The sequence below is a fragment of the Abramis brama genome (genome assembly GCF_963993115.1).
Source record: "Abramis brama genome assembly, chromosome: 8".
Lineage (NCBI taxonomy): Eukaryota > Metazoa > Chordata > Actinopteri > Cypriniformes > Leuciscidae > Abramis > Abramis brama.
The window spans coordinates 33,523,068-33,543,145 of record NC_139970.1 but is presented as its reverse complement, the minus strand read 5'-3'; the positions used below and the strand labels follow the sequence as shown (position 1 = coordinate 33,543,145).

The window sequence follows — 20,078 nt, the reverse complement described above, 5'->3', positions numbered from 1 at the left end:
ATTACAGTAAAAAAGGGACAAACCAAATATAATGATAAAATTATGATAATTTTTTAATGAAATGGACTTTTGGACCCCTCAGTATGTCATTAGCTCATTCACCACAATCCACTACATGTGCATGAATTGGCTGGCTTCTTACACAGTCCAATTTAGTAGAGTTCATGTGATCGCAATATGGAAAGACATTGTTCCAGTCACTTGCACTCCACCCATTAACACACATTAACCTTCTGCTGTCAGTGGTGGAGAGAAAGTGAACTAATGTCATCTGGGTCACAGAACTATTGGCACCAATGGTCTCTATACAATCAAATTAGATCACAGTCCTTTTGGGAAACACATCCCTGGCCCTGGATTGTTTCCAGAATGGTCACATTTTCTTATTTTTTTAAAAGAGAAAGAATTAAGCCTGTTATGAACGTCTCTAAAATTCGGCTGTTGATTTTTGTCGCCATCTAAAGGACAAATTAGATAACGCGCTTTACCCTGAAAACAGTGACTACATTTCCCAGCAAGCTGTTCGACATTAATATATAACAACAAACTCCAGTGCATTTTTTTTTTTCAAAACGGTGTCATTCATATAACCTAAATACATGGTGACCTAACTCACGCTGCGGTGGAGAAATCCGAGCTTGGTATGTCCTTGTTTTACTGTTTTTAGGCTGAATGACCCAGTGTGTTCATGTTTGATATGTAGTTTTGAGCATTAGCTCTTATGCTACAACAAACCTGTCCAATAACATGGGAGTATAACATGGAGTATTTTGTGGACAAATAATCAAATATGTTTATCGTAATCATCTATAAACACTAGCGCACGAGTTATTGACAACACTTTGTAAAATCTGACGTAGCAATGAGCTATTATGCTAACAAGTAATAACACTATGAAATGTAAATAATGTTTTCCGCCAAAATAAAAGCTCGATGGTTTAACTTTTGAAGATATCAGGAGACATATCTCATATCATAAATATATCATAAATATTAGTGCTGTCATTTTTTTTTTTTTTTTTTACACTAATATCATTATATTTGTCTTAAATCTTAGATTTTTCCAGTGACATATTACAATATTAATATTTATTTTGCATAACTTTGCATAACTTAGTGTTTGGTTTGATAGTTTCTTTCTAAAGCAATGTATGAATACATAAATGTAACTTAAATGTTAATTATTTTTAGCTTTATCTTGTAATTTCAGTATATTCCGGTGCTGTTTGCATATAGGCACAATGAACTGCTGGGTATTGTTACGGTTACACAGCGGGGACCTTCGCATTTCTCTCCTGCCTCTGTACTGTTCCCTCAGCCTGCGAGCCCTCAGCTCTAGAGCTATCATCCACGGCTTGAGAGAGAGCTACCGTCTGCTGCAGCTGCCTGATGATGGAGCCAGCGGCCCTGCAGAGGTAAAGGAGGCTTACCTACGCATGGCCAAACTCTACCATCCAGATTCCGGTGCTCCCACGGCAGATGCGGCTCTTTTTTCCCAGATAGAGGAGGCCTATCGGGCTGTGCTTACTCACCTCGGCCGGCAGAAGTCTGTCTCACAGTACAACCAATCGCTGGAGGAAGAAGAGGAAGATAAAGTTAAAGGTAATGCCCCTCAACACAGACATTACCTCAGTTTTGAAGGAGTTGGTTCTGGCACTCCCAGTCAAAGAGAACGACAGTACCGGCAGATTCGCGTTGACCGCGCCACCGACCAGGTTCTGGAGTACAGACGCAAGGAGATGGAGAAGGCGGCAGCAGAAGAAGGAGCCATTGTGACCCGGGATGCACGCTTGCGCAGCAAGAAGATCAAAATCACTCAGGCGGTAGAAAGGCTGGTTGAGGACCTCATCCAGGAGTCTATGGCCCGTGGAGACTTCCAGAACCTCAGTGGCACCGGCAAACCACTCAACAAGTTTGATCATAACCCGTATATGGACCCCATGACGCACAACCTCAACAGAATCCTCATCGACAACGGTTACCAGCCTGAATGGATTGTGGTACAGAAGGAGATCAGGGAAACCATCGCTAAAATGAGGGAAAAGTTGCAGAAGGTCAGGGCCAGGCTGGGGGAACCCATGAGACACTCTGAAACCCTCCAGTGGAAGGAGCACTGCGCTGTGTTTGCTGATGAACTGGGGAAACTCAACAAGAAAGTGGACAATTTCAACCTGATTGTCCCTCTCATGAGCAGGCAGATGGTGCATTATAGCCTGAAGAGGGAGCTGGAGAAAATACTGAAAACTGATCAGCTGCTCAGGCAAGAGAAGGAAAGAGAAAAAGAAATGAAGCAAGATGAGCAGATGGAGACAGCAAGAACATCTCAGCACACCAGACAAGGACTCATCACATGGATGCAGAATCTACTTAAATGAGGCTACATTCAAAAATGCAGAGTTGTAATTCACCTATTGGCCTATTATTAGTGTGATTCAAATTTATTTGCCCCTTCCATGTTTTTATTATAACTGTAATAAAGTATGAAACAATTATTGTCTTGCTTATTAAACACTATCATAAGATAATAATAATAAATAAATAATACCTTGTTGATGAATAAATACTAAATATAAATATGTAACATATTGTTGGAAAATCCTACCAGACATCTCAAACATTCCATGACCTTACAGATGCCAATTGCACATGTTCATTTTGTTACAACAAATGCCTACAGGAATAACACACTGATCCAACAAAATCCTCTCAACTGCAGTCTTAAGGCTAATGCACAATATCCCAACAAACACCAGCCTTGTTGGGATATTGTGCACTAGCCTTAAGACTGCAGTTGAGATTAACCTGTACCATTTATAAAACAAAACTGAATGTTGAATTCAATTAAATGAACAACAGAGACACATAAATATATATATATATTTTCAATTTAATGAACCAGAAAATAAAATTTATACTCCGTATGGAGATAAAAGAAGTCAACGACATTAATCTAGGCCCACTCCTGGTGTTTTCCACTGTACCCTGGAAGGTGTCCCAGAGCAGACGGGTTGCTGATGACCACAGGAGATGCTATACTACCCCAGTCTTTAGCTATATACTGATGATACGGATCCTGTGAGTTCTCCACCTTCTTTGAGCGGATATAGCTGAACATGATGCCAAAGGTAAAGAAACTGAAGAGTCCCACCATCAGACAGATGTAGATCATGCCGTGACCTTGATCATTTACTGGAGTTCCACTCAGATGCAAAGGTGGATGATGTGGAGGCACGTATGGAGCTGCTCCCATTGCCCATGTCTCATTAAAGTAGTGCTGCAACCAGGATACCAGCAGAGAATGCACAACTGTGTAGTTCTGCTCTAGCATTCTTCCCACTGTTGATACAGACAGCAAACTCAATAAATATAAATACAGATAGGATCCATCATTAGTATTTTTCATAACTTATTTAATTTATCTGATGGAATACTTATAGCCAAATATATTAAACCAGTCAAAAGTTTGAACACACCTTGACTGAATTTGTTTCTCATCATCTTACTGTTTTGATCTAAATGCTAAAGCCTAAATGTTTGAAAATATTTGTACTTATGTATACACACTAGTTTGAGATCTGTCAGAGTGAGATTTAAAAAAAAAAAAAAAAAAAAAAAAACTAACAATACTTTTATTCAGCAATGATGCATTAAAGTGACCAAAAGTGACATTAAAGACATTTAAAATGCGACAAAAGATATATATTTCAAATAAATGCTGCTCTTTTGAACTTTCTTGTGCTCAAAGAATTGTGGAAAAAAAGTATTACGGTGTCCACAATAATGTTAAACAGCATAATGGTTCAATATTGATAATAAGAAGTTATTGAGCACCAAATCAGCATCGAATGCTTTCTGAAGGATCATGTGCACTGAAGACTGGAGTACAGCCTGCTGAATAAATTACATTTAGCTATATATTAAAATATAATTAATAACATAAAAATAATACTCAAGCGCTGGTGAACGGTATGCAAAATTGATACATAAAAAGTACATATATTTTATTTTAAATTGGAAAATTAAACCTTGTGCAGGCAGTGCAGGCAATGCAGCCAACAAGTGCTCAGTATAAAATATAATCAAATATATATATATATACACACACATATTTTTCTACAGTAAGAAAATAATATAATATAAAATGATTATAACAAACATACCTTATAGTCTTTGGTGGAAATTAACTTTTGGTTTTCTTTAGAAGCCAAAAATTGTGTTGTGAATCTTTCCTGCTAGTCCTCTTGTGTCGTACCTTAAAAAGAAATAGACTAAGGTAGACAGGATAGTATCTGAGATCATGGTTCCACCCCATTATGAACATGGAGAGACTTACTCAATGATCCAACCCTCTTAAAATGTCAACAGCTTTAATGAATCTAACAAGCCAAGGTCATCAGCTTCTTCAGGGAGAAAAGTCTGAAAAAAGACTAGCTGACCAATGAAATTCTGAACAGATCAGCCCCATCCCCAATCAACAGTTATGTAGGACAGAGTGATGTTTTCAATGTATCTTTTTGACTTTAACAAGCTAGTTAAAAGTTGGTGGAGATGGGCATGAGTCACATGGAGACTGTAGATATTTCTATCACCTCTGCCAGCTTGACCTTGATGCTAAATAACTCCACACGCAAGTTGAACAATGGCGTACATTGAGGCAGGCAGGAAGGCATTCGAGACTTTTACAGATTCTATTTCAAGGCAAAAAAAAAAGAAAGAGAGACATATCCTTGAAAAGTCCTCGACTTGCGTCATGATTGCAATACCAGCATACTGGATGTACGCTGAGTCATCTTTTGAAAATGACTAAATGCATAAAACTCAAGAGGCATGTGGGCTGAAAGTCAGAACACTCACAATATTGCAGACTAAAATACAGTTTTGCTTAAAAAGGCCAGAACAACTTTGTGAAGAAAAACAACTTATTTTAATGACATGTTATGGCTGTTATTTATGACAGGACAAACACCCAAGCCATTTCCAAGTCAGTGACATTTTCAAAACCAAGTAAAATACAAAAAAACAAAACAACATATACCATTATATACAGACATTACAAACAGTAAAAGGCATCAGAAATATATTATTAAGCTCCATGTAATAAAATCAATTGATGTTCATCCTGGTAAAGAGTGTAACAGTCCTCAATCAAAACTGATTACAGTGTTATGGTCCTACAAATGACTCAAGTGCATGAAATTGAGGACCATTCCTTTCAGTACATCCTAAAAACACATCTTAAAGACTATTTTGGGAATTTTTAAAAAAGTATGTTTTGTTAAATACGTTAAAACAATGGACTCTCATATAAGTCCCTAACTCACCTTCCCCCAGAAAAAAAAGCTGTGAAAAATGTTAGTCATACGAGAGCACTAAATTGTGATTCTGTAATTTAGGAACATGCTGAGGCATAAGGTGGAATGAGACTTACAATTGCCATATGAATGGGAAAAATAACCCCCCCCCCACCCACACACACATTTTATGACAAAATATTTACTTCATAGTCAGCATTTACTCTAGTTCAAGTTCCAATAATCTTGCACTTGAGTGTTAATTAAATAAGAGCTTGAAAATATCAAGCTAAACTGAAAGGAAATACAAAGTAATCATATCAACACACCCAATGACTGGGATTCAACATGCTTCCCAAGATCCAAAAAGCACTACACAATATGAGACTGATGTTCTCCATGGCCACAGTTACCAATGAAAGCACTCTTGAAAACCCCCAGCCTGCAGAAACATGAGTCACTCTACCATCGAACGAATGCATGCAGTGAACCCCATTGTCCTATGAGACAGTGGACATATACATCATGTCTCTCTCCACAGGGCTGAGGTTCTGTCTTAAGGCGTCCTCTAGTGGTCAGGAGAACCAACTGTGTGCCTCTGCAGATCCCCAGAGGGTCTTGTGATAGTAAAGCAAAGATTATGGCACAATGAGAGGTTCTCTAGGATCACTGCGTGATAGTATATTCTGGACGACGGGTCTGGATGATTTTTGGACGTGGACGTCTGCCACCATCCATGTCCTCCTCATTTCCTGAGCTTTCTTGATCGTTCTCGCAAACATGAACAACCACGCTGGGAGTGGTGGGAGTTCCTGGCTGGAGCTCATACTTTTCACCTGCCGTACAGAGAGAATTTATTCTTAGAAGCTCAAAGCAGGCCAAATGAAATTAATAATTTAATCGCTGACCTATTTCAGAAGTATGGACCATTCAGAAAAAAGATTCATTGAGAATGTGAGACGTTACATGTGTTGTACCTGGCCCTAGTCTGGAGATGGCACACAGAAGGTCATAGTTAATGACAGGTGTGGCGTCCTTTGCCTGCTCCCAACCCACAGGAGGTGACGGAGGAGGGGACAGGAGGAACTGTTTATCTGGTTTAGGAGGCTCCAGGTGTGGACTGCCAATGTGCACAGACTAGAAAAAAAAAAAGATTTTTTTTTGTGATAATAAGTACACAAAAAGCAGGCAAATAACCAGGTGTGATGCAATAAACAGGAATAATTAAGGAATAATGTAGTCAAGTTGGTCATTATTGCAAAATAAATCCTGACACAAAGTGGAAAGGCATTAAAGTTTAGCAGTCATCACTGTAAAAAAGTAAATAAATTATATATAATATATATATATATATATATATATATATAAAAATAGAAAAATAATACAAATATTTATTAAATAATATACTATATAATAACAATGTTATTATTTAGTTGTTTTGTTTATACAGTCAGTTCATCGTTATTGTAAAATAAACCCTGACGCAAAGTGAAAAGTCATTTATACAAACATCTGACAATTTTTTTCTATAAAAATATTAAAATGAAAGATAATAAAGATACTTATTGTTATTAAATGATACAATTATATAATAATTTTATTACATTAATATATACAAATAATAAAATAAATATTTTACACACACACAGATATTTTTATAGGCTACTTTTAGGTGACATACCTGGGCAAAATAGAGTCGCACCTCCCTGCCGTTGAAGTCACTTTTGTGGAGTTTTGCTCTTGCCTCCGCAGCGACCAGAGCATTGGTAAAGTTTATCCTCACCCGACGGAAACTCTTAAAGAACTGGAAGGTGACGTTTCGGTCAAAGGCACGGAAGAGATCCTCAAAACTAGCCTGTGGGTGAGAGGAAAACACATCAAATTAATACATCTGACTATGCATCTTCATGGAAACAGCAGTAAGAAATTAACATTTTGCTGTTGAAGCAAGAAGAGTAAATAAACATTCCCTGTGGAGTAATCTGATGTCAAGTGTTTGAAAGTGTACCTCCATTTAGGCTCAGACTGGCAACCTTTATAAAAAAAACCTTAATCCTAAACCACTAGATTACCAACCACCCTTTGGCGAGACTGCGCTCGTAAGACTTTACGGTGCTGAATCCATTTATCTTGTTTTTGGGGATACTGCCAGATTGTTATTCAGTAAACGCTTCTATATTAAACCTTACTGACGCACATAGTACTAATCTAATACACATCCTAAAAATGACCACGTCTGCCAGTGCTCGACAAGATATTGGTTTCCAAGGTAACAGAGACTTACTGCACAGTGTGAACATGCAGACGTACTATCCTGATGGACCATTCCAAGCTATGCAGGGATTTAGTAGAGTATGACCCACAAATCCTGGGTTATTCCTATTGGGCAAGTTATAAGTGTAGTGTATGCATGTGTGCGTAAGAGCTTACGTCAGATTCAAAAACCCCAAACTGTCCATACAAACGCTCATTAAATGTTCCAACAGCATCTTATTCCATGATCTAACCATCCCTACCACAACCAACCAACTGATCATTAGCTTAATACATAAAAGATACACAAGTAGGTCATTTGGTCAACCCCAAACCACACATAAAGCACAAATCAAATTTAGTCATCATCAATAAAGACAAAAGATTATATAAGGGTATTCAAACAGCTTTCGGATATCTTTCTATTATTGTCATTCATTCTGATTAATGGCTGAAACAACTATATTCCAGCAGTTTAATGTAATTTTTCTATAGTATTTATTTAAAGTGTAATGCTATTTCAATATTGTAAGGCACCATGTCAATGAAGCCTTACCCTCTCTTCGGGTCTGTTAAACATATCCAGATCCTCTAAGGAAGCGATAAGGCAGAAAGGGTTGCACTTCATGGTTTTCAGGTGCATGACTGAAGCCCGTTGACGGATCCTCCGGAGGACTTGAGAGCTTAGAGAACGTAAAGGGCAGGAGGGGTTGAGACGTGTCCGTTTTGCCTTCCCCAGCGTGAGGACACGAATGACGCCTGCTTCAGGAAACAAATGCTTTCGAAATCACCCTCTTCGCTCCTGCTTTCCCTGTACTTCTCAGACGGTCTCAGTCCCGCGGAGAGCCTTGAGCATTTTCAGGAAGGAAATGGGTCAAACTGAGTAATGCATACACAAATATAAGCCCCAGCGTCTTTGTAGGCTACTGTGGTCACGTGACGCTACTTTGCTGAGAGAGAATCTTCTGGAATCGTCTGTGCTCCTGCACCACCGATCAAACGTCTGGAATGCTTGGTAAGACTGCAGCTCACTCATCCGTCTCGTTTTATATAAAGGCCCCTCACAACTGCACAACAACAGGCTCCGCCCACTGCAGACTCCGCCTCACCTTTTCCATTCTGTACTGAAACCAATGGCTCTGCTGACTAATCATAGACACACACATACACACACACACACCCTGAGAGTGCAACTCCTGGAAACTATGTGACACTGCTTTCCATGCGGCTCAGATTCAGTTCGGCCAATCTCTGCTCAATTCAGTCACACTATTTCAGGACACACGGTGATGTGGTAAAACAATGATCTGTATCGCTCATCTCACTGTATATCTCTTTTACGCTTCCCCTCCCATCTTGATGGAAAATCTAAATCAGCTGAGCTGGGCAGAAGGGCAGCTGTGTTATCAAGCGCTGCCCGCAGCATATTTTCCATGGGTGTTAATTCCTCTCGTTTTCTCCTGTCTGACTCCAGGGGCTGTGGATTTGTCCCGTTATTATTGAAGAGCAGCTTTTCTTTTGCTATCTGTTTAAGTGGCATTCAGCTGTCACATTGTCAGGCTTATTTTTAACACTGATCTGCATGACGTTATTCTCTCCGAGTCTTGCAAGTATTAGAAACACTATCCATATTCTCCCTGTCGATTGTGTAAACATCGAGACTAAATACTGAAACTGACGACGGTACAGCTGATGCACAGAGATTAACTGTAATTTTATAAGGTAAACACATTTGGCCCTTTAATTAAAATTGGGAATATGTATAGGATTGATAACACTTAAAATGCAGTTCTCCAAAAAAAAAAAAAAAAAAAAAAAAACCTTGCTGGTCTGTGGACAGCATTGAGAAAAAAGAATGCTAAATGCAAATAAAAATGACTCAATGTAATCTTACAAAAGATTTCTATTTCAAATAAATGATGTTCTTTTGAACTTTCAATTCATCAAAGAATCCTGAAAAAAAGTGGTCACGGTTTCCGTAAAACTATAAGCACTACCATTTTTATATGACATATAATTAAAAAATGTTTCTTGCACACCAAATCGGCATATTCGAATGATTTCTGTAATATCATGTGACACTGAGGACTGGAGTAACAATGCTGCAAATTCAGCTTTGCTGTTACAGGAATAAACTACATTTTTAACTACATTTAACAGAAAACAGTTATTTTAAATTGTAACAATATTTCACGATATTGCCGTTTTACTTTTTTTTTCTAGAGACTACTTTCTAAAACATTTTTTTAAATATTTTTTATATTTATATTATTATTGGCATTTTATTACAGAGGAGAGAACATAACTAGCTCTGACTATTCTTCAGTCCTTGCACATAATCACAAGCACATTTCTTTTATCTGTATTAACTGACTAATTATATCTCTCAAATTATATAAAACCTTGAAGTGAACATTCTTCCCATTCTTTCCACACAAACTTTCCACCTCTCAATCTGGTAAAGAGATAAGAGATACGATCTACACTAGCCATAGGCATCTGTCAGTCATGTGTGCAGATGTTTTAGTCAAAAGCTGGGATTCCAGTGGAACAAAGCCTCTTATTAGAGAATGGAAAAGCAAAAAAAAAAAAAACATGAAACCAAATAACAAAGAGGACGAAACACAGGGTGGAAAATGGTGAACAGAGCAGCATTGTGTTGCTGTATTTTGTGTATGCTTTTATACGGGTGGAAAGCATCTGACAGGTGTTATTATGAAAAACATTATACATTAAAAACATTTCTTTCCAGTCAGAAGCGTAAAACAAGTTGAATTCCTCATTTTCAAATGGCTAGATCCAAAATATTAGCTAAGTCCATCAAAGTTACGAGAAATATTATTATCTACCGTTACTGTAATTACAAATTTAAAGGGGGTTTTCTGTCATTGTAATGAATTTATCATCTGCAATCAATGTAATGGAAAATAAAATGATCTGCTATCTATTTCTTGGCAAATGAACTCATCATATATAAATGTGTGTAAAGGTGGAAAGTGGGCCATGGCACAAGGTGTAGAGAGCACATATTATTAGCCTACCTAAAAATAATAGCCGGAACTGACCTGAGGTCCATTTCAAGCTTTCAGAAACTATGAGCATGACTTAGCCTACAGGCTGATGTCACTCATTTGTCAACTTAAATGGCACATTTCATGTTTAGAAGCACCAATTCAGGAAGTGGGTTCAAACTTCCATGAAAGTTTCTAAATGAGTCTGTGTTTTGCTTATAAGACCCTAGCTGTGGTTTTGATATCAGAATCACATTTAAAAAGAACAGCTTATATTTTCCACTGAGACACCCAGCTGAGTTTATGACAGCTCGAGGACCCATGTCGCACAGAGCAAGTGTCAAAACTCCTTACAGACTTTCCACAGAAAGCAGCAACCAAAGTGGATTTTTTCATCATGAGAAACTCAGCTGACTGTGAATAACCACACACACACAAAAAGCCACACATTTTGACATTTATTGCCTGCAGAGAAAATATACAGTGAAACTAGACAGTGTAACATGTCCCAGAAAAGTGTTTCTTAATTAGTTAAACTAAAGTAGCAAAGATCAATAAAGCCTTGGAAATTAGGCTTTTGATTTACGTTTCAATTTACAATGGCCTAAACTACACAACACTTTCACGTTAACAATAGACATTAAATTCTTTGTTTGCAACACAGAAGATGATCCTCATCCCTGAATATAGGTTGTACATGTGGAAACTTGAACAAAATTTATATTATAAGCAAATGGTGAATGTGGCAGGAGAAAGATTTTTGGCTGTTGAGAGCAATTAAGATTAACAAAAACGCGACATGAAATACCATCCATGTACCTTCCCATCCTTCTTCTCTGAGTAAGAGAAGGTAGAGGTAAATATATCCGTTGTGTTCGTCGTAAAGACGTTAACGCGTTCACATCTGTCAACTGTCATTCTGACTGTGACTCTGGTCCGGAGATATTGAACTCAGTGAAGAAAGTACACAGATGTTTTTTCGGGGATTTCTAGGCGTTATATTTCTTGTCCAGTTTTATTAAATCTTGATTTCTCACAACGTGTGCTTTTTCTGGGTGAGAAAGAGTGAACTGGAGCGCTAAAAGAGTCTCACGAATGTGTACATCACATAGCCATGCACAGACCAAAGGCTAAGGTCAGAATAATACATTAAATTTCATATCGTTTACCAGAGCACTTGGAATATAAGACATGTGTCGCATGAGATCAGACTTTTTTAATAAGATTGATGCTGGTTGCTATTCACTCGCAAGCACGATCGGGACATTTTAAGAAAAATAAATAAATAATTTTTCAGGACTTAATTTTCATTTTAGGGTGAACTATCCCTTTAAGACTTTAGACCTCCCACGCTGTTAAATGGTCATTAGCTTGAGTTGAAAGCAGATGGAAAACAGCATACAGGTGGCTCACAAAACTGCATGTATTGCACTAGTTTGTTTACAACTGTTCCACTGTAAATAGGCAAGTTCAAAGAACTGAGGGTGGAAGATGATACTACAATGATAGGTTCTGAAATTAGGTTTGTTTGCTGGGGCGGAGATGATGATCATCTGCATTATGGAGGTAAAAAAAAAAGAAAGAAGCAAAGTCAAAATACGAGCTAAGAACTGGTGAAAATGCAAAAAGAAACTGTTTATTCCAGTGAAACTTGTGCATGAAAACATGCACTCAATTAAAGTTTGTGTGGCTTTAGGCTTACCACATTTAAATTGACCGTTCTACGAAAAATGAAAATTCTGTCATTATCTACTTCTCTTAAATTCCCCATGAAATCAAAATTGAAGTTATTTTGGCTTTTAATATGAATATGTTAGCCTTAAAGGTCCCATGACATGCTACTTTTTGTAGGCTTTAATATAGTCCTTAGTGGTCCTTAGTACTGTATCTGAAATCTCTTTCCAAAAATTCAGCCTCGGTGCAGAATTATAGCCACTACAAGCCAGTCCCAGAATGAGCTTCCTTCAGACGGGCCGTTTCGGTGTCTGTAGCTTTAAATACTAATGAGGAGGAGAAAGGCGGCGCAAGGTGGAGGGTGGGTGTGGCCTATGACCATCTTGCGCAATGTACCATGCATGTTTGTTTATGTTGGATATATTGCAATGGCACGAAGACACGCAGTGGTTCAAGCATTTCAGTTTGACCTAGAATCTGATCCAGATGGAGAAGCAACGGATGAAGAAGTTGCAACTCAGCGGCTCCAGCAGGACGTTTCCGAATGGTTAGTTTAAAATATTATGTCTGGATACGGTACTTTATTTGGATGGTTTACAGTTATTATCATGTAGCTAACGCGAACCTACTGTTGCCTTTTCATGAGAGATCTGTAACGTCTGTAATTTATCTTATTACAATTACATCAAGCTCTGCGATCTTGAAATGCGGATATCGCGCGCGCCATATAACCAACAGGAAAACGGTTATCCAAATAACAAAGAAATGTACAACACTCGCGTTACAGTGTGTGTAACTTGATGCTGTCTACCTTTACATTAGCGCAAGTAACTGCATAGCTAATGTGACAGCCACATTCTACGTGTAACAAGCTAGGTAACCATAAACAGTAAAGCAACACACTTATATATCACTTGTTGACTTACTTGTCCGACGTTCAGCAAGCCCAGCTCTGTATTGACCATTCGATGTTCATTTGTACATCCAATTATTGAGCAATTATTATGCTTCGCTCGCTCAAAAGCCATGATATCTCTCGTGGACAAACTAAAATCGCGCGCGCGTTCTACTTCCTAGCTCATTTTCTCATGGGTGAGAAATATTCTCTGGGCGGGCAAAGCAGAGAAAGGGGAGGTAACATTTCTCCTTATAACGTCATAAGGAGGAGATTCAAGATCAGCCCGGTTGAGCTTCCATTTTCTCAAAGGCAGAGAAAAATAGCAAAAGCTCGATTTACACTGATTAAAATTTCTAGAAACTTGGGGACCATATACAGGCTAGGGGAACTCATATTAATGTTAAAAAACCTCAGAAAGTGGAAATTTCATGTCATGGGACCTTTAAGTTTATTTATAAACTAGTGTGCTCCAAAACAATGACAAAATTTGCATTTAGAAGATATAAGCGTCTCTCACTTCAGCAAATATGGATCAACGATTTTGATGACATCACTCTGCACTTCAGCTTCTCATTAGATTTCTGTCCAATCCCCCTACATTAAATAGATAGATACATAGACACAGACGCTTAAGCTGCGTCTAAAATCAGTCACTTTTTCACACATTTAGTATTTTCTACATGTTGAATGGCACATAGTGCACTATAAAGGGGATAGGGAACGATTCAGACAGTGTAAATATGCTTTCTATAGGGGCGATTGAAGTCTAATGTCACACTGGCAGCATAATTGTATAGAATATGTTTTCAACCTAAAGGATGATGTTAGACAAACTGCAGTAATAACTTTACCCATTAACGCAGAATTCAATTTATTATCCAATAACAAGTGTATATCAGCTATTTTACAACAGTTTCATACAAGGCTCCTCCACAAGAATGTAGGCTAAACAATTTTTTTTTAAAACTCAAGATGACCAAAATGTTTCTGCCATTGAAAAACTCATACTGATTGATCACTAACTGAATTTGTGGGAGGCTGTGTCCCTCTCAGTGCGTTTACATTACCCTAATAATCCATCTGTAATCGGACTAGTAGCACAGTCAAAATAAGAAAGTCACATGATGTAACCACATCAATCGGAATTAATTGGCCAAATTCTATTTAAATTTCATTCGGATTGTAATGGGTGGTTTAAAACCTTTTCTAATTCGTTTGATAGGCCACGTAAACACTTGATCGGATTGAAAACCGAAACTGGAGAGTTCTGCGCATGTGCAGTGACGTAGAACTATAAGGTAATGACGTATGATGGACTGAACAAGCTGTTGTTGTTTAATATGTATAAGGGATAATCCTCGGTTAGCTGTGCATTAAACCATTTTAATACAGAACATTGAGGCAAGGAAGGAACCACACGAAGCCGAGTATGGTTGCCTCCACTAGCTGTGGATAATCCCGCTTAGCCTATACCATGGTCATTAGCCAGCATTGACAACATAAAGCTGTTATTGATGTTTGCAGCACAATATTTGAGGGTAGGGTAAAATTGACCGTTATTCTCGTCAGTTATTATGGCTTGTCAGATCTAGCACTCTGCCCGCTTTGAATAAGACACAGAAATAAAGTAGTGAGTAAGATTACATTTGTTTCAATAAATGAATTATAGCATTTATTTGAATTAATTATCTATCGAGAGAGAGAGAGAGAGAGAGAGAGAGAGATGAATCAGCATCTCTATCGATTAACAACGAAGCTGTGAGTTTAATTACTTAAAAATAGCGATGTAACCCCCTCGTTGCTGAGGAATAGGCCTATAATGTAGCGATTCAGTAGCGAAACGATTGCATTACTAGAAGTCGCGGTTAGCGTTGATAAGTTTTTGTGCTCCTAAATGTTTCTGTACGTGCGCACCGCGATCTCCGCTCTCTGTGTGTGTGTAAGTAAGGTATGTTGTGTGTGCACTTCAATGAAAACAATGCATTAATATAGACCTTATGTAGCCCCGCCTCTTTTCAGCGCTGCGCTCGTTGTCTTTTGTCTGTATTTTTACAGCGATTTTGCGTATTTATTAATGAACGGCTCGTTTTAAAATATTCCCGGTCGACTGACATTTAAGTCAAGTCATCTGCTTTAAACATTACAGTCCTCATGATAACTTTCGTTAATTTTACATTAAGTAAATCCACTTAAAAAGCTAATTACTCCTGGACAGCAATGCCATAGAAATATACAGAGCAACCGCAAAAACGTAAGTTAAAAGACAATATTCTAAAGATGGCGGCGCCCTCGTTTCTCTGTCGCATAAGGTCTATAGAACGGTGATTAAAGGGGTGGTTGATTATGATTTCACTTTTTGAACTTTAGTTAGTGTGTAATGTTGCTGTTTGAGCATAAACAACATCTGCAAAGTTACAATTCTCAAAGTTCAAAGCAAAGGGAGATATTTGCTTTTAAAGAACTAGCTTTTTAAGGACTACATGGTAGTAGCTACACAATATTCATCCCGGGTTAGTGACATCACCAACCCTAATTTACATAAACCCAGCCCCCGGAACACGATTTACAGATTATCAAGACAGAATATGCTAATCAATGACTAGAAGATAACTACACATAAGCTACATAAATTCATCAACTAACCATTCAGAAATGTCCTGTTGCTTCTACATGTTGTCACTTCTTGAGTCTCTCCGTCTTTCTGAATCCGGTTTGAACATAAATGGCTAAACGTGTTTGAAATTTTCAGTGCATGTCCGTGTGCTGTTTGAAGCTGTTGAAGCTCCGCCCTCTGTGCCACGAGCAGCAGCTCATTTGCATTTAAAGGAACAGACACAGAACAGTGTGTTTTTGCTCACCCTCAAAAAAATATACAAATGTCTGTGGGGTATTTTGAGCTAAAACTTCACATACACACTCTGGGGACATCAGAGACTTAGTTTACATCTTGTGAAAAGGGCATTATACCACCCTTTTAAACTGACTAGGAATTAAACGGTGTGGAATGACCTGTGTATTAACCGGTTTAATTCCTTCCAGCCAATCAGAATCGAGTATTCAGTCAGACCATGGTATAAAGTTTTATAAATGTCACGTCATTCTAAAATTGTCCCTCCACTCATCGTCTGTGAAGAGGTGCAGGACAACATTGTCTTATCAGCAGGGCCGTCCCAAGCATGGGGCAGGGACCAGCGGAAGGTAGCGGAAGCGGGGCCCTCCGTCGGACTATTCGCGATCGCATTTTGGGGGGCAGGAGTCCTTCCTTCAGACTCTCATCTGCAGACGCCTTGTTTTGGGCGCGGGAAGGGGTGTTTTTACTGCTTGAAATATTTAAGCAGCATGGCGCAAAGCTTCATGTGCTCGTTGTCTCCTATTTAGGACCTGAAATAGATAATATTAAGACTGCTTTTTAAAACAAAGAAAAGGAGGATGGCTAGTATGCGCCAACAGCAGGAAACTCTGTATATTCCTGCGGTGTGTCAAAAGATCACATTCGATTTGAAACTTGTGACAGACCTAGACGTGCACATCAACCCGATCATTTTATTTAGCGTTCATGTAAACTAAAACTTCGTTCAGATTCATCAATCGGAATGATTTCATTATGACTGAAAGAAACAAAAGGTAAACATAGCTAATGTCTATGGTGGTTACATGTCCTGCTCCTTCAATCATATTTTAGAACCGGAACCATCAGCATTGTAATACATGTTGCTTCCTTTTTCCGTATTGCAAAACACAATGGAAACACAATGGAACAGATTTTCCATTTTATCCATTCTCAACAGCAGACTGTTTTCTATCTCTAGTATGCTCTCATCCCATTTCCATTCAACTCAAGGTTTCCATCCTATTTGGAAAATTGCACACACCAGAAACATGTTGCCTGGACTCAAATATAACCTACTTGTGCTATAGACAACTTCTAGTCTTTGGATATCAATGCTTGCATTATTGTGTATTACACCCCAAATGCTAATTTATCACCAGGCATGACAAACTGACAAAAACTCTGTAGTGCGTCACTGTGGTAAATTAATCTCTAAACTGGACTGTATAAAAAAGGGTAGTTGAAACAAGTAATTTCTCTAGTACATTATAATAACATTGTCTACAACTTGACTTAAGGCTGGCTGATGACTAGGATTTGTGTAACAGCTCAACAAAAATGACGTCAAGTGGAAAATTTCTTCAGCCATAACAAACACACCTATTCACCACTCCAATGTCATAATAATCTTGTAGGGAAAAAAGCAAACAAATGAGTCCATTATGGGTTGTTATTTATTGTTTTTGTTTATTCACTCAGCTACTTGACTTGTAAATTACTCCAATATTTCAGACCTAAACTCAAAGGACGCAGAGGAATATAATAAATCTCCATTTCTTGAAAGCACTGGCTACTACTTCAATACATCATAAGCTGCCATTAAACAAATTATGGTGGAAGTATAAGACACCTTTAAAACACAGTGTACTGATAAATGGTTGAAATGTTTCATTTTGATAAACCATATGGAACCAAACCACACAAAAATTCTGGATTGACTCAAAAACTTTTACAATGAGAATGTTATTTCCCCAAGTTCCTATTTTCCTTTTTACAATGAGGAACAAAGAAGCTGTCAGGGAAATTAAAGTCACACCACTGATGTCCAAATCTCCATAAATATTCCAAAAACTCCATTAGTCGAAAGGTTAACTAGCCGTTGTAACACTTTATACCAACAAAAAAAGCCAGTCTTTTCCAAGTTACAGGCATTCAACAGAAAATTAAAATATTACCAGTTACACAACAACTTATACAACCATAGGCTATCTCGACTGCTTAATCATCAAATGATGCTTGCATTATATCATTAGGCGAAAGATTATATCTGCTTATGGCTCATTAAATAAGATTACGGTGAAGATTAGTTCACAATCACCAGAGCTCAATTCAATAGAGCATGACACATTCACAGCATAAATGTGCGACTCTATAACTGCATGGTGCTATCATGTCAATATGGACCATTAACTTTTGCATTTGATAACACAAACGTCAAACCAAGAAAACATCTGTTGCCTTGAACTACAGAAATTTTTTTTTTGTCACAATAAAAATGGATATGTCTGCTATGTTTGAAAAAGGTGTCCAAATATAGTTTATCTAAATTGCTTTGTAATCTCAGATCTAAAACACTTTTTTTTTTTGTTGTAAAATGTTTTGTTTGAAAATTGTGCTGGTGCTATCTTACTTGAAAATGCCACTTGGTTTGATATTTTGATGTTCAATGCAATGGCATTTTAAAAGTCCAAGAATATATGAACATACTCAGTCCATCCATAAATGCATCTTTGGTCTACTTATTTCGGTTATATAGCCTATGCATGCCCGGTCAACATAAGATTCATGAGAGGGATACAGGAGTATTAATTCAATATTACTCACTCTTAAAGGGCTTTCAATGGCAAAAACATCCACAGGAACTTTCCAGGCCACAAGTGAATCAGTCAGGTCGGTAAAATGCACGTCCACGGTGGCCTCACTGTCCTCATTATTTGACTGCTGCATAATGTAAATATGAAACGGATAGGAAACTACTGTCTAGGTCGTTAAATAGTTTTAATTCCTACTTTTTTTGTGTATGTAAATCATATGGCTTGCGAGGCAAGCTAAGCTATCTGTCTACTGTATGACAATGTCATCACCCTTAAACGACTCACGCATGCTTTGGGGACCGATTTCAATCGGCATTTACGTGTTCAGTTGATCTTTTTTTTAACTATAAACTATGTGTTTGTCTTTTAAGCTGGAAGTTATAAGCAACCTCGATTTAACCATCATTTGCGGAAAACAGTCAGCTTCGTCGACATACCTACTCGACAACTTCCCGTTTCCTTTTTCATATTTAATGATTCCAGCAGGGGGCGGTATAAGACATCCTTGAAAATGACAGTTAAGAAATATGTTGTATGGTTTAAGCACTGAGCGGTACATTTTTTACTAACCTATTGTTTGCCCATTTAATGCATTTCTGCAGATTGCAAAATATAAAAATAAACGACTTAAAGTCAGACTCTACATTTAATGTGCATAAAAAGAGATTAGTAGAGTCATATACAAGCAGCCGAATATATGCTGTCCTTGTATTAGTTCATCTCTGGCAGAGCCGTATATCACTTTGACATTATAAAGAGAACAAACTGTTAAATGACGTGTCATGTTGATATCATTAGCTGATATTATTTAATTAAATCCAAATGACATTTTCTGGCCAAAATACACAATATATGAAAGCATTGACAATATTGTAATGCCTTGTTTTATATACACTCACCTAAAGGATTATTAGGAACACCATACTAATACTGTGTTTGACCCCCTTTCGCCTTCAGAACTGCCTTAATTCTACGTGGCATTGATTCAACAAGGTGCTGAAAGCATTCTTTAGAAATGTTGGCCCATATTGATAGGATAGCATCTTGCAGTTGATGGAGATTTGTGGGATGCACATCCAGGGCACAAAGCTCCTGTTCCACCACATCCCAAAGATGCTCTATTGGGTTGAGATCTGGTGACTGTGGGGGCCATTTTAGTACAGTAAACTCATTGTCATGTTCAAGAAACCAATTTGAAATGATTCGAGCTTTGTGACATGGTGCATTATCCTGCTGGAAGTAGCCATCAGAGGATGGGTACATGGTGGTCATAAAGGGATGGACATGGTCAGAAACAATGCTCAGGTAGGCCGTGGCATTTAAACGATGCCAAATTGGCACTAAGGGGCCTAAAGTGTGCCAAGAAAACATCCCCCACACCATTACACCACCAGCCTGCACAGTGGTAACAAGGCATGATGGATCCATGTTCTCATTCTGTTTACGCCAAATTCTCTACCATCTGAATGTCTCAACAGAAATCAAGACTCATCAGACCAGGCAACATTTTTCCAGTCTTCAACTGTC

The 20,078-nt window shown here is 38.0% G+C and overlaps 2 protein-coding genes across 5 annotated transcripts; one reads left to right on the top strand and one right to left on the bottom strand.

Moving 5' to 3' along the window:
* Positions 1-500: 500 nt before the first annotated feature.
* Positions 501-2,502, top strand: dnajc28 (DnaJ (Hsp40) homolog, subfamily C, member 28). 3 transcript variants are annotated; one of them, XM_084122881.1, is made up of 2 exons: positions 501-641; positions 1,211-2,502. In XM_084122881.1, the coding sequence occupies exon 2, from the start codon at positions 1,242-1,244 to the stop codon at positions 2,373-2,375; it is 1,134 nt and encodes a 377-aa protein (XP_083979007.1). In that variant the 5' UTR covers positions 501-641; positions 1,211-1,241; the 3' UTR covers positions 2,376-2,502. The 3 variants fall into 3 exon arrangements, with proteins under 3 accessions (XP_083979007.1, XP_083979008.1, XP_083979009.1); XM_084122882.1 differs by having other exon boundaries at positions 532-641; positions 1,237-2,502; XM_084122883.1 differs by having other exon boundaries at positions 542-641; positions 1,319-2,502.
* Positions 2,503-4,901: 2,399 nt separating this feature from the next.
* Positions 4,902-19,017, bottom strand: rcan1a (regulator of calcineurin 1a). Of its 2 annotated transcripts, XM_084122707.1 has the most exons (5): positions 18,562-19,017; positions 8,101-8,391; positions 6,973-7,146; positions 6,269-6,428; positions 4,902-6,127 (listed from the first exon to the last, which is right to left on the bottom strand). In XM_084122707.1, exons 2-5 carry the CDS (start codon positions 8,185-8,187, stop codon positions 5,958-5,960), a joined length of 591 nt encoding a protein of 196 aa, XP_083978833.1. In that variant the 5' UTR covers positions 8,188-8,391; positions 18,562-19,017; the 3' UTR covers positions 4,902-5,957. The 2 variants fall into 2 exon arrangements, with proteins under 2 accessions (XP_083978833.1, XP_083978832.1); XM_084122706.1 differs by lacking the exon at positions 8,101-8,391 and having other exon boundaries at positions 18,562-19,005.
* Positions 19,018-20,078: the final 1,061 nt, after the last annotated feature.